A 15,361-nucleotide genomic window follows, 5' to 3' on the forward strand; every position below is an offset into this window, starting at 1 on the left:
TCTAATACAAACTGATACAAATTGAATCCTTTGTTCTGCTTCTCCCTCTGGACTGTTGCATCCTTACTTTGTATTCCTAATCCTTCATAGCTGCTTGTTGATTCTTATCTCTTTTGAATCTCCTTCTGTCATCTCTCCTTTCATACATATACATCTCCCTCTTACTTTTCTTTGATCAGTTTCTCATATCTCCCTCTTTAACATAAATGCCAAAGATGTAGCATCTTCAACATGCTAAATATAAGCTTTGCATCTCCATGTTTTCTCCCTCTATCACCATGCTTGTGACTGATCTAGAATTTTTGCTCTTGTTGTCATTCGCTGCATCATTCTTCTAATATTTCAATGATCTAGTCCTGTTGATGCAGGGCAGCTTCTTTGTTGCTTTGGACTGCTTAAGTTAGAGGCATTACCCCCAACTTGCCTCTAAGATATTCATAAGGATTCTTGGGCAATGGTTTGGTTAAGATATTTGCAATTTGTTCCTTTGTGTGAATGTACTCCATCTTCACTTGTTTGTCTTCCACCAATTCTCTGACATAGTGATACTTGATTGCAATATGCTTGGTTTTTGCATGCATTACTAGATTCTTGGATATGTTTATATCACTTGTATTATCACAATACAATGTCACAAGTTTGGTTACTTCTTCTTTCATTCCTTTCAATAGATGTTTAAGCCACACAATGTTTGTGCAATTGACTATTGCCGCCACATATTCTGCTTCTGCAGTGGACTAAGATGTGCATGTTTGTTTGTTTCTAGTCCAAGTAACTAGCCTTTTACCAAAGAATAATGCTCCTCCACTTGTGTTTTTCCTGTCATCAATGTTGCCTCCCCAATCTGCGTCTGTGTATGCATTGAGCTCAAACTTCTCATTCTTTTTGTAATATAGGCCAAAATCATCAGTTCCTTTGAGATACCTCATTATCCTTTTTACTACCATGAGATGATTTTCTCTAGGATTAGCAGAGAATCTAGCCACTATTCCAACTGCTAATGCTATGTCTGGTCTGCAATGTACAACATATTGTAGTTTTCCAATCATGGATCTGTACATTGTTTGATTGACTTCAGCTGATTCATCATTTTTAGATAGCTTATGTCCCATTGCCATTGGTGTGATGATAGGTTTGGAGTCTTCTAATCCAAACTTCTTGAGTATCTCCTTGATGTATTTTGATTGTCTCACAAATATGCCATGTTTTAGTTGATGTACTTGCAATCCTACAAAGAATTTGATTTCTCCAAACATAGACATCTCAAACTCATGTTTCATTTTGTCACCAAAACTTTTGCAAAACGCTTCCTTCCTCCAAAAACTATATCATCCACAAAGATTTCAGATACAAGGATATCCTTACCTTCTTTTGATTTGATGTACATGTTGCTGTTATCATCTATTCTTTCAAATCCTATTTGCACTAGATACTTGTGAAGTCTCTCATACCAAGCTCTAGGGGCTTGCTTTAATCCATATAGAGCCTTGTGTAATTTGCATACCTTGTTTTTGTTCTTTTCATCAACAAAACCTTTTGGTTGCTCTATGTAGACTTCCTTTTCAAGTATACCATTCAGAAATGCAGACTTTACATCCATTTGATAGACTTTAAATCCTTTTAAGGCTGCATATGCCAATAAGGTCCTTACTCCTTCCATTCTAGCAACTGGAGCAAATGTTTCTCCATAATCTAGTCCTTCTTCTTGTGCATACCCTTTACAGACTAGTCTTGCCTTGTTCCTTATGATTTCACCATTCTTATCTAACTTGTTTCTAAACACCCACTTGGTTCCAATCACATTCTTGTTAGCTAGTCTTGGGACTAAGGTCTATGTCTTTTTCTTTTCAATTTGTTCTATTTCTTCTTTCATAGCATTGTTCCAATCATCATCTTTTATAGCTTCAATTGCTGTTCTTGGTTCCATTTTATTGAGCAGACATGTCTCACTTTTGAGTCTATTCCTTGTCATTGGTCCTGCCTCTTTATTTCCAATAATTTGATCTGCAGGATGATGTCTTTTCACATACTTTGCCAATACTTGTTCTTTCCTTGTTTGCATATTGTCTCTTTCAGAATCTGAATCTTCATGTATATTTTCATCAGACATTTCTTCATTTCCTTCATGTTGATAGTTCTCAGAATCTGAATGAACATTCTCTACATTCTGCAACTCAGCTTCTGAATGTGTCTGCTACTCGGCATTCACTGTCTGTGACTCGGCAGATACTGGATTTTGTTGCTAATTGTCATTTTGAGTTGCAACTTCGCCATTATTAGGCATACCTTCATAAAAGTATTCAAAGGTCTTGTATTCTTCTACTTTCTTGGTGTCCTCAATACTTTGAACTTCTGCAAGCTCATCAAATTTCACATTTGTGCTTTCTACTACTTTGTTAGTGTTAACATTCAAGCACTTATAAGCTTTCTTCTAGTAGAATAACCAAGAAATGTGTCTTCCTCACTCTTTGCATCAAACTTTCCATTTCTAGACTCTTTATATATATAACATTTGAATCCAAATATTTTGAAATGTTTTACATTAGAAGAATGCCCATACCATAATTCAAAAGGTGTTGCATTTGTACCTTTCTTGACTTGAACTCTGTTGAGTGTGTAGACTGCAATACTTACAGCTTCTCTCCAGTACTTGAGTGCAACATTTTTCTCCATCATTAAGGTCCTGGCATAGTCAATAACTAATCTATTCCTTCTCTTTGCTATACCATTCTGAGGTGGAGTCCTAGGTGCTGATGTCTGCCTTTTGATTCCTCTTTCATTGCAGAACTCTTCAAATTCTCTTGATGTGAATTCACCTCCTGTATCAGATCTGAGACATTTTAGGCTCTTCCCAGTCTCTTTCTCTACTCTGGCCAAGTACCATTTGAACATTTGAAATGCATCTGATTTTAGTTTCAGGAACATGATTGTCATCATCCTTGAATCGTCATCTACAAATAGCATTATGTATCTGTCACCTTTGTAGCTTTGCACTTCAATAGGACCACACAAGTTAGTATGAACTAGCTCTAATACTTCATTAGAAGTATAAGCTTTTCTTTTGAAAGTTAACTTGGTCATCTTCCCTAGTTGGCATTGTATGCACATGGTGTTATCGGGTTTCTTCAACTTTGGTAGACCTCTGACTTTCTTCATTTTGCTAATGCTTATCAGATTGTCAAAATTTACATGACATAGCCTCTTGTGCCATAACCATACATCATTAGTTTGAACAATGAGACAAGAAGCATCTTCCATGTCTAGGTAGAACAAATTACTCCTAGTTTGATCACCTTTTCCTATTAGACTTCCTTGAGAATCATAGATCTTGGCAACACTATTTTCAAATTCAACCTTATATCCTATGTTGCCTAACTGCGAGACACTTAAAAAGTTATAATTCAAGCCTTCAACATAGTATGCGTTATCACATGTTATCGTTTCAGTAAGCTTGATACTACCTTTCCCTTTGATCTGACATGGTGCATTATTACCAAATCTAACACTATTTCCTTCATATTGAGTAAAGGTAATGAACTTACTTTTGTCTCCAGTCATGTGATGAGAGCATCCGCTGTCTATGATCCATTTTTCATTCTTGTTCATGTAAGTTACCAGGGCAGTTGCTTCATCTTCATCTGGTTCATCTTTCATAACCACATAGACTACTTCTTTATCATTCTCATCAGAGTCTTCTTCAACAATGTAGCATCTTTTTCATTTTCTTCTATAGTCCTTGTTGTCCTCTTTCTTGTTCTTGAGGTTGCCTCCATCCTTGTAATTTTTCTTTTGTGTGCATCTGGCTGCAATGTGACCAACTTCATTACAATTGAAACAAATGATTGGTAGCTTACCTTTGAATTTGCCTCTTCCTTTGTGAAATCTTCTTGCTAGTAATGCCTCCAATTGGTCTACATCATCTTCATCAGTGTTGCTGTCACTAGATACATACTTTCCTTTTCCACTCTTTTTCTTTGTTTACACCTCATCATTGTCTTTTATTTTCATCTTGGCTTTGAATGCAGATTCAAAGTTTTCTGGCTTGTAGTTGTCAAAGTTGGATAGCTCAAAGGTAGTGAGTCTTCCAATTATTCCTTCAAATGACAATGTGTTGCCTGGTACACACCTTAGCTCTTGGATGGTTGATACTCTTATAGCATAGATAGGAAGCAAAGTTCTCAAGTATTTGCTACATATTGTTTCTTCTGCTAACTATCCTCCTAGGCATCTTATTGCACTTACCACTTCTTTCATCCTTGCACCGTATTGAGCAGCATTCTCTCCTTCTTCTATTTTCATATCATCAAACTTTCCTCTTAGGCTCTCTTTTGGCTCTCTTGACATTACCAAGGTGCCACAAGAAGTGGTTTTCACTAGTGCTCCTATAGAAAAGATAAGTCTTGATAAGCCAATGCCATAGATAAGTATGCTCAAAGATGTTGATGTGATAATGGAAGGGAGATGATAGTAGGAGGACTATACGAAAGATAAGAGTTCATGTCATGAAAGAACTTAACGAGCATGGATAAAAAAGTGTAATTTTTAGAGGATTTCATGAAGGTAGGTGAAAAAGTGGGAAAAATCAACATTGGCACACACCTTGAAGGGTGATGTAATGATGGAGGAATTGTGGATGAAATAGCTTGAGGTTTAGATGTATGAGGTGGTAGGAGAATTTAAGAAGAAGATGGAGTGGAAGCCTTTGGAAGCTTGAATGTCAACTTTGAAGTATTTTCAGTATTTAAGTCCTTCAAAAGAGACTTGGGAATCCATATAGCTTTAGATTGTTCATTTCCTTTGGATGCTTTAGAATGCATATCTTCAATAATGGATTTAGCAACCCATATTTGCTTTGGTTTAGCTCTTTGAGTAGTGGACCTTTGTGGTCTCTTTTTCACATTTTCCTTCTTAGCATTCACATGTCGATTAGATGGGACATAGTGATCTTCATTTTTCAATGGATTCTTATGTTTATTCTCACTTCCAAAAGACTTGGGATTTCTGGATGAATAAGTCCAATATGACTGGTTTAGATGGAAAGGTGAATGTGAAGAGTTCAAGTATGTGTGTCTTCGTTGACCTTGAGGTGTAAGAGAAGAGGTGGGAAATGGTAAGATAGGAGAAATGGATGATGAGCTAGAAGTGGTCCTAATATAGAAGGAACTTTTGAAGGAGTTAGCTTAGATGGATAAGGACCAAGGATAGACTTAGGAGATGCAAACAGATAGTGGATACGGATATCAACATTTTAGAGTGAGAAACGTGACCAAGGCCATCAATAGACTCATGAGTAGCTTTGATAGGAGCAACATTTTTAATAGGAGCACTTGAAGCTTGAGCACAATTTCGAAGTGGATATGGAGAAGTAGAACATGAGGGGATGCTTTGATCTTGACAAGTAGCTTTGGATAGAATAGGAAGAGAACTTTTCTCATAATTTTCAATAAGCCCAATGGAAATAGTGGAAGTGGTGTCTTCATCATATTTAGGAGGTGGATAAGATATAGGATATGGAGGGGAAAAATCTTGAAAGAGATGGAAAGGTCCTAGAAATTGATCTTTCTTGACATTTATAGTTTTTTTTCTTTTTTTAGAGTCCTCTTGACATGGAGCCATTTCTAAGGACAAGGGACTGTGAAGAGAGAATGGAGTAGTTACCAAAGTAGGAATAGTACCAGATGAAGATTGAGGGTCTTTATGCTTAGTAGCATGGAAAATATTTGCTACCAATTATAGCTTCGCTTGGTTTTCTTTCAGAGGTAGCCCTTGCGGGTAGGAATAACTAGTGTTGAAAGCATTAGGTCCTTTGTTTGATGGAATCATGTTGGAAAGCTTTGAAGTGTTGGGAGATGCATGAATTTTGGAATAAGTAGGAGATGTAATAGAGCCACTACTAGACATAGGTTCATCAATGTAATCTTTCTCAAGAGAAGCATCCTCACCACATGAGTCACTAAAGATTCCAAGATCAACAATCTCATTATCAATGAGATCTTGCACTTTTTGCTTCAGCTTTATACAATCAGAAGTAGCATGCTCATTAGATCGATGATAAGCACAATAGTCATCCAAGAAAGGATTTTCATAGGAGCTAGACTTAGGCAACGTGATGAGCTTGGTGCCAAGAAGTGTTTGCAAAGAGTCATCATAAGAATATTCCAAGGGAGTAAAATTCCTCTCAAAAACATGTCTAGGATCTTCTTATTGTTTCTCAAGTGAATAACATGCATCAATGTCTTCATCATTATGTTGGTCAAAGATAGGTTTGTCATGAAAGTTTAGCATAGACTTCAAGGAGATTTTACTTGCTAGCTCTCTAAAGAGGTCTTTAGATCCAGAAGATGAAGACATTTGATGTCTTGAAGTAGAGCATGTAGACCTAGAAGAAGAGGATGATCTTAAAGAGGGTGACTTGTGTACATATAGAGAACTAGAAAGAGAATCATTTGAGAATGTTGTTTGTTCCTCGACCATTTTCTCAAATCTAGCATATGTTTTTATCATGCCATTGGTGAGACTAGTGTAAGCAGGGTTAGGGGTCTCTTCAAATTTATTGTATTGAATACGTAGGGGTTGCAATTCCCTAAAGACCCCAAGCAATTGAGGATCATCTATACTTGGTTGAAATTTGATAGTACAAGATTTAGATCCCATAGTTGTAGATGAAAATCCAAACATGAAAAAGACTAGAAGATAACTTGATGTTCAAACTATAGGAGATAGAGTGTTCACTTTTCAAATAGCGGGTAGCAATGAGAGAATGACTTGTCAAACAATGTGTCCAAGAAACTTATGACATGATTGACTCAATTCAAGAGTTAGGCAAGAAGACAAATATCCAAGTAGCCAAGTAGATAGATAGGTAAAGACAAGTGAATGACTCTTCCAATCAAGCAAGATAATCAAGAGTTCAAGGTAGCTATTTTAGCAAAACATACTCTAACATGTAGCTTCTAGACCCAAGGAACCATGGTAAAACAAGTATAGATACTTTAGACAACTTAAGAACAAGTTTGGAGCAAGAGAAATCTAGTTTAGCAATAAGGCGAGACAACACAGTAACTCAGGCAACAATTTGACAGTGTAAAATGTTGTACGATATTGTTTACAGTAATAGGATGACACTTTTTCTTGGTACGACAAATTTTCTTCAACAATTATGCGACATAACTCGGTATAAGTAGGCGATCTTAGTCAAAGTAACCAAGCGATACTTTTTTGGACAAAAAGTATCGTACGATATTTCTTTAGAAAGGATGCGACAATTTGCCAGTGAATTGTGAAAAAATATAATATTGACCCAAAAGTTTACGTTTTAGTTCAACAATCATGTAGTTTTCAGATAAGACAGTGTGAGATTTCAGTTTGTGTCAATAAACAACATGGTTTGCAGATAGTAAAGGTATTTTGCATGTCTCAATCAATTGAACAAGGGACAAAGCAACCTTGCCAACATGCATATCATGTGATATTAGAACAACTTTCTATCATGTTAATGAGATATTTGATGTGAAATAATGTTTACATAAGTCAACACATCCGAGAACACTTGCCAAGCATTTCTACCTAAATGTCACAGTTCATTACTCAACAACTTGACCCACACCAAGTACTCCTTTGCCTCACACCAAGTGGTTGCCCACAAGAGATATTGGCTTTGTCATGAAAATTCCATATGCATAACTAAGGGAACACAGATGGTGAGTGTAAAATCTTGGGGTGATTTGGGTAATCCACTAAGATCAATCCTTGCACCAAGAAGTTGAGTGACAAAATATTGTAGCTACTAAACTAAAGTGTTTATAAAGGATTTTCATTCATAGAAATCCTCTTGCTCCTGATACAGGACACCTCACCTTGCGATGAGTAACCAGTCTCGTAACCACAAGAATACCTTAAGCAATCCTCCCTAGTGATCTCCTCATGGTTGCAATCCCACAAGAAATCACACTAGGTAAAACATGTGTTGCGTCTACTGAGGCTTTGTGTCCTCGATAGTCTTGAGATTATAGTGGGTTGGAATAGTCGGGTTTGCTTTTCCCCACTTGGGTCGTTCATCTTGTTTGCCCAACAATAGGCCCTCTAAAGGATGCTAACTAGAAATAGATTGGATCCACTTTCAAGAGTCAAGATTTTTGATTCACCACGCAGATGAAGAGCATACTCTCCTATCTTGATTGTTCCCCCAATCATGCCAAGAAGTTTCAATTATCCCCTTGCTTTTGAAATCCAAAGGTAAGTCAAGATTTTTGATTCACCACAAGGGCGAAGAGCATACTCTCATATGACCAAAGAATCTCAATTACAATTTTAATTTGCCTATGAAATGAAAACAACTAGTATAGTGGCACACATGGAATAAAAGCAATACAAGCAAGTTTGGTTTTTATGCGTTGGGCAACCTTGCAAACAAGTGTTAATAGCCCTTGCACATTTGAAACTTTGACATGCATTTTTTTTGCTAGTTATTTATTTATTTATTTGTCTTTGACATGTGTTCCCTATAAAACCACAAGTTAGAGTGTTGAAAGTATATAACAAACATGAGTTATGAAAATGTTAACACCTTAGCATGAGTTATGATGTCTACCATCCTAAATGAAAGCTTGACCATGGGAAAAAAAAAATATTATATTTTTTGTTATTTTTCATACACATAAAACAACTTAGAAAATGCCAAATCCTATGGAACCATCAAAAGTCAAATTATTTTTCCGTCAATATACCACGAGTTAGTCCCAAAATAACAACAAAAAATTGTAAAGGAACCTCTGTTAGATAGTTACAGACCTGTAAAAACTAATAAGCAACAAGCAACAACTGAATGACTGAAAAAATCACCCAAACAACAAGCAAATTCAAGCCAAGCAACAATTTTTGTTGAAAGATTGTCATGATACTTCTCAGTATACTCGTGCGACAATTTTCCTTCATGTGATATTTTTGCTTAATTGAGGTGACAAAACTTACTATGCCGAGGCGATAGACTTCACTAAGAGAATGTGATACTTTTATAGGAAAAGTATCACACGACAATACAAACAAATGTTGTACGATACTGGTAAAATATCGATCGAAAGTTGTGACTGTAAAAAAAGAAAAGTGCAGACATAATGCGGAAAATGTAGAAAATGCAGTAAGATGAAGAGAAAAACTAGGACGTTCTACCCCACAATGGGTGCCAAAAATGTACACTATAATTGTGTCACACTCTAAACCCTCCTATCCAAGGGATTCCATGAGTTCAAAATGCTTGGATGCCAGCTTAGACCTCCCTATCCATGGAGTGCAAAAGAGTGTGATTCAAGTATGAGGGCTCTTAGCTAAGCCTTAGAGATACTCTTCTTGCTAATAAACTATGCAATGTGAGGTTCTCTTAAAGACAAGATGCAAGAGTGCAAATGTCTACAAAAGATGCCTTAAGAATGCAATGCAAATGTAGACTAAACTAGTATGAATATGCAAAATGCAGCTATGTTAACAATAATGAGAGTGTTACAAACCCAACTATTTAAGCTATGTGAGATAAATTATTCCAAAAGAGAAGCTAAATTAACATGCAACGTGATCTTTAAGCTGGAATGAGAGAATGTAGAGAAGAAATGGAAGTTCTCCACAAAAACTCTTCAAGAATTCAAATGATAAAACTGCAGCATAATAATACTCAAGAGTGTGGATCCTTTGAGGGGGAAAGCTCTCTCTCTTTTAAAGTCATAAGGATGGTGGAGATCAAAGTCAAGATGATGGAAGATCAAGGGTGGAGTTTGAAAATGAGGTTGATCTATGTGCGCACACAAGTCAACCAATAAACAGATAGTTGACTTTGCATATGAGACAAAAAGAGTCTTTTCCTTTAATTTGCAAAACATAAATAATGCTTTATGTGTGTACATTGAGTGGGTTAGAAGAATGGGGTCTTTTATTCAATTAAAAGGGGACATGTTCTTTTAATCAAATAGCGAACTTAAGATAGTATAGTCAAACTATAGGTTATAATCAATTTAATTGATTTTAGCAATTTGGTCTTTACAAATGAGGAATTAATTTAGCCAAAATGGTGAGAAGGGGGGCTAATAGTCTAGACAACCATATTTAGGTGATTACAAGTACAAATTAATTTGAGGTCAAAATAGATTATGGAGACCACAAAAATAGGGATATAGGGCCTAGGTGATGAAATGACTTATCAAATCAGATGAAAAATAGAGGAGCACATGTAGAAAAAGGGCCAACCTTGATTTTGAACAAGATTAAAAGGGATAGAGGACCCGCATTTAAATCTAGGCACCCCTTTTAAGTGCCATACGGGTTCCTACTACATAAAATAAATCAAGGCGGGCACAAAATAATCCTTAAGTTATACACAAATTAGGATGGTATAGTGAATATGATTATAAAATTGACAATAAACATCATAAGTGATAGATTTACCTGATGTAATTGGGAAATAGAAATCAAGTTGTACAAAAAATTTGGTATCAGAAGCTATATACTTTTCTTGACATACTTATTTGCTAATTGTCACACTAAAAAACTTTAGAGAATCATCTAAGATTTCTTGTAGATACATAACTTTGGTAAAGCAAAATACATATAATAAATTAGAAGAGATTGTACATCCCCAAATGCTTTGGTTGTAATCTTGTCTTGAGGGCTTGAAAGTCAAGGACACTACACTAGAAATCTAGTGGTTAGTAAATTGTAAGTGAGGAAACCTGAAAAATTCATCCTAGAAATAACCAAATACTGTCCAAATGCAAAAGGGACAAAAGTTGGGGGAACCTTCATTTTCTGATATTATTTTTTGGAAGCTTAATGCCAAGGTATTTGGATTACCAATGTCTAACAGTGTTTGGAAAGCAATGATTAATGTTAGACGCTTGCATCATAATGATGATGCTCTTTCTTCCTCATTAAAGTCATGATTTACACTTTTTTTGAGAATGCTCTCGATTCTTTGGGTTCCTCTAATTCTTTAACCTTTGACTCGTACCTATTCAATATGGTCTCTTAGATTGACAACTCTCAATTTCATAAAATATCTTTGAAAAAGGTTCTGTGATTTACTAACTGATACAAATATGTTCTTATGTAGGTTAAATTAATAAGGCCTAAAATTTGGATTATAATGAAATTATTTTGTCTATTAGACTAAGAAGTCATATATGAATCAATTGAAAAAGTAAGTTTTTTTTTAGATGGTTAGTAAAATGCTTAAAAACTTGGTTGTACAACATGTCTAAGAGGTGGCTAGGGTACCTATAAGAACTTACAAGCTAGTAAGTCATCTAAGCACTTGTTCTTTTAATACAATTTTTCATTTTCTTTGTTGTCTACATTTTTAGGATAGTTGTTCAAGAGGGATTGAAAATGATTAATTGGTCTAAAATTTTGGGTAGCAATGTTGATTTTTTTGTTAATCTTATCAAGTTTTATCTTATTTTGACTAGCAATTTTTTGTTGGTATATCTCGAACAAGAGAGATGAATAAAATTTCAAGGCAAAAGAGTGCACCTTAATGACATTGCTAGTGATGTTAGCTTTATAACATTGTGCCACATGTTTCTACAACTATAAAATCTTATAATAGTGGTGTATGATCCTACATGAAGAAGGTTTGCTAATAGTGTATAAAACAAATATCAAGTAGGGGAGAGGACCCAGTAGTTGTGTACCCTAATTTTGCGCTTCTCAAAATCCTATGTGGAAATTTCAAATCACTCTCATTTTTTGATCGTAGCTTACTTGACAAGTCCCTTGCTTATAACTAAGGTTTCAGAGCCACATCATCAAATATGATGCTACATCAGCATGCTTTTTGTCAAAGTGTCCAAAACAACCCAAAAAAAAAGTGAGACCAATCATAGTGCATTGGAGACCCCATACTTGTGCAGCTGACATGGCATCACACTATTGGTTGTTTTTTGGGAAAATGGACACTTTTCATTCACTTATGGGTAATCATCATTAACAAAAACAACTTTAAAGTCACATCCATTGGTACAATCTTGTCAAAAGTGTTGGATATTAAATCAACAAGTATAGGTATTAAGTTAACAACTAGTGTCACAACTATTGGAACGCGCACAACTACTCTATGTGGATATATTCACACATGAAAGAAACAATATGAATAGGAATGGGGAATGAGCTTGTACTCTTGACACAATACATGAATAGGAACAATGTCAATTTGTGTTGGCCATTGCCCAACGGTCTCATCCTTTCACACGAATGCTTCGCTATAAATTAGCCCAAATGAGAAGAGATGATGTGCTCAAAATATTAAAAGGAATCAGAGGCGGGAAACTTTGAGGAAGAGGAGAATGGATGTGAAGGCAGAAACCCTTGAGGAAACGAGTGTGGAAGAGGAGACGGAAGACCTAGAGAAATGGGTCGCGGAACACGAGGCAGGTTGGGAGGATGAATGGAGGAGGGAGTGCGAAATAAGGATGAAATATGTAGAGGTTCTTATAAAGAAGAAGGAGGAGGATGCAAGGAAGCAACGGGAGGAGGATAAAAAGAAGAGGGAGGAGGAAATCAGGAAGCAGAAGCAAGAGGAGGCCGATAGGCTGTTCGAGGAAGTCAGGAAGAAAGCGGACGAGCGATTCCTGAAGCGTCTATTTGTGTCTGACAGAGAAAGAGAGCTACATCTGATGATTCGACAATGGATTCTTGAAGGACGCTTGGAGCTCTCTGAGGGATTTCGTTGCATAATCCAGGTAAAACCAATTATTCTTGCGCTAGAAATCACTGTAATGAAATTGCATGGTGTTCGATGTGCTTCACTAGTAATTGAATCATATGATTCAATGTTGCGTCCCTCTGCCGCTTGAATGTGCTGCTCCTCTGCTCTTGTTTCAATCTGCTCCGAAATGATTCAATTCGTTCTTCAATTGTAGAATTTTCTTTCATTTTGATTATAAAGAAAATTCTTTCTTCCCCTTCTTTGAGCCCACCTCCCAATACACTAGTCATGATATTTACTTCAACAATCAATTCATGCAACTTTCTCCTCTCTCTAAAATATACTAAGAAATATCACCCACTCACACACTCTGTTGTTTCTTCAATGTACTTGAATAATTTTAAATATTCTTTGCAGAATGGAAGACTTGATGAATAACATCTATATGGAACTATTCAATCACACTGTCAGATATTACCAGCCAGCTTCAATCCGTACAAATAAATATCCTCTTCAATTGAAAGTGGAATTTGAAACTTATTTTGCTTCTTACCCACATAAGTGTTATTTAGGTATTTTATATGGATAAGTGAGTTGACCAAAGCATTTGGTTTGGTGGGTAAGATTGAAATAGAGAGTGCGTACACAAATCCAAAATGAAATATTAGGTGGGTGAATCAAAATATTTAGTGGGTGCGCAATTCTGCATCAAAGTTTTTGAGTTCAGTTTGATCTATTATATTCATTTGCGAAGTTTGGGTTTAAATTTTAGTAGATTAGGATTTAAGTGGGGGGAATTGATCTTGTTTACTAAGAGTGTCATGTATGAGGGATCTTAAGGAGGTTGTATTGGGATGGTGAGATACAGGTGTTGCTTGTTATCAGTGTGGTCATAGCATGTTGCATTGGATATCTAGTCTGATATTTACTAAAAGTCAGGGAAGAGATCGAAAAGAGTCAAAACAAGGGCAATTACTGCACACTTCCTTATGAGCTTGGAGCTATCGATTTGTCTTCATGTTGTTTGTACGGTCTGGTTAACACACTCATAAATATCAAGTTTGTCCCTCCTAACGAAAACCAGGCATTGGAGTTGAGGAATTCTGTGCAGACTTTGAAGAAATGTATCTCACATTTGGAAAATGGTACGACTCCTTTTGAAAGACAGATTACTGAGCTTTTTAGAGTTTTGGTTAGTGACAGGAAGGATCTTGTGGATATTCTCAGCTATTCGTAGTGTGGAAAACTTGAGGTTTTGCTGATGTCAAATCTGGCAGGTGTGTTTAACTCGCAATGTCAATATATTGTTACATGAAAAAAAAACATGGAAATCAACGATGATTTCCCACTTACAGTACATTTATTTTCTATGATTCTATGGGCTCACAAATTTTTATGTCCATTACAAATGTGCATGCCCCCATTCAAAGTTTTATTTCTCCGTTCATATTTTATTTTGAAGTATGATCTGGAATCCTCCAAACTAATACTTTGTATTATGCGTTAAATTTGAAAGAGTTTGTAACCATGGTGCTATCCAAGCATGGAACCAGCTCTTAAAATTGAAATTCAAATGGTCATTTTCAGCTTGTATATAAAGTAAGTTGAATGCTTTTGCAACAAAGTTGTTTGTGTACATTCACATCGTGCGACTAAAGTGAAGACCCACCCATTAACTAATCATTTTTATATTGATAAATCAAAGACATGTTCACTTTCTTGATCACCCAAGAGTCCTTATAATATTGATTAGCCAAATCACCCAAGACCCACCCATTAACTAATCATTTTTATATTGATAAATCAAAGACATGTTCACTTTCTTGATCACCCAAGAGTCCTTATAATATTGATTAGCCAAATCACCCAAGAGTCCTTATAATATTGATTAGCCAAAAACAAAAGATAACTTTTCAAGACTGGATATGATATTGAAAATTGGTAAATATTGTAACATCATCTTATATGTTAAACTATCAGTGTTATCCTTGCACCCTTAAAAGGTGCAAGTGCTAGCATTTTGAAATCCAAGTAAAATACAAGTTTGATATAAGTAAGTTTGCTATGTTGGTTGTAAAGACAATATAGGGTTTGATGGAAAAGATTGGAATTTTGTGCAAGTTTAAAATCAGTTCTAAAAATAGAACTGAGGAAAATATGATATTCTTGGCGCTCTTGAGCATCTACAACAGGTATGACAGTTCGATTCATCCTGCAATTGCTTTTGCTTTACGATAGATTTTTTCCTTCGGATCTATTCCTATGCATGTACGGTTCTTTTGTACATAAAAGTATTAAGATTCTTTTGAAAATTCCCGGTTGAATGCGAATGCCCCCTCATAAAATCATAGTAGGGTTGGCTAGAATGCATGTTTGTCTGTCATAGCATTACCACTGCTTTGGCAGAGTTATTTTCGAAAAAAAGAAGACCTTCTCAAATTTAACCTAAAAGATTCCTATAGGAGGATGTTGTTCCCCACTATGCACACCTACATGGTAAAGCATATCGTCACTTACTTGATTTCCATAAAATGGATTTCAGCATGTGCCCTTTCTTTTTTGGTATTACAGAAATGAACCCCTACAAGTGCATAGGAAATAGTGGCATTTTCCAGACATTTTGAGCACAACATGGATTAACACTTAGAGCATATTTCTTCCCATTTAAACCCT

The 15,361-nt window shown here is 35.8% G+C and overlaps 1 protein-coding gene across 2 annotated transcripts; it reads left to right on the forward strand.

Annotated features, from left to right (window-relative positions):
• The first annotated feature begins 12,190 nt into the window (after window positions 1-12,190).
• Window positions 12,191-14,229, forward strand: LOC149563789 (uncharacterized). Of its 2 annotated transcripts, none has more exons than XM_089826919.1 (2): window positions 12,191-12,722; window positions 13,557-14,229. In XM_089826919.1, the coding sequence occupies exons 1-2, from the start codon at window positions 12,327-12,329 to the stop codon at window positions 13,608-13,610; spliced, it is 450 nt and encodes a 149-aa protein (XP_089683045.1). In that variant the 5' UTR covers window positions 12,191-12,326; the 3' UTR covers window positions 13,611-14,229. The 2 variants fall into 2 exon arrangements, with proteins under 2 accessions (XP_089683045.1, XP_089683046.1); XM_089826920.1 differs by having other exon boundaries at window positions 12,202-12,722; window positions 13,106-14,229.
• The last annotated feature ends 1,132 nt before the right edge of the window (window positions 14,230-15,361 follow it).

The sequence above is a fragment of the Cupressus sempervirens genome, chromosome 4, assembly GCF_028749045.1.
Source record: "Cupressus sempervirens isolate cs-2001-9-10 chromosome 4, ASM2874904v1, whole genome shotgun sequence".
Lineage (NCBI taxonomy): Eukaryota > Viridiplantae > Streptophyta > Pinopsida > Cupressales > Cupressaceae > Cupressus > Cupressus sempervirens.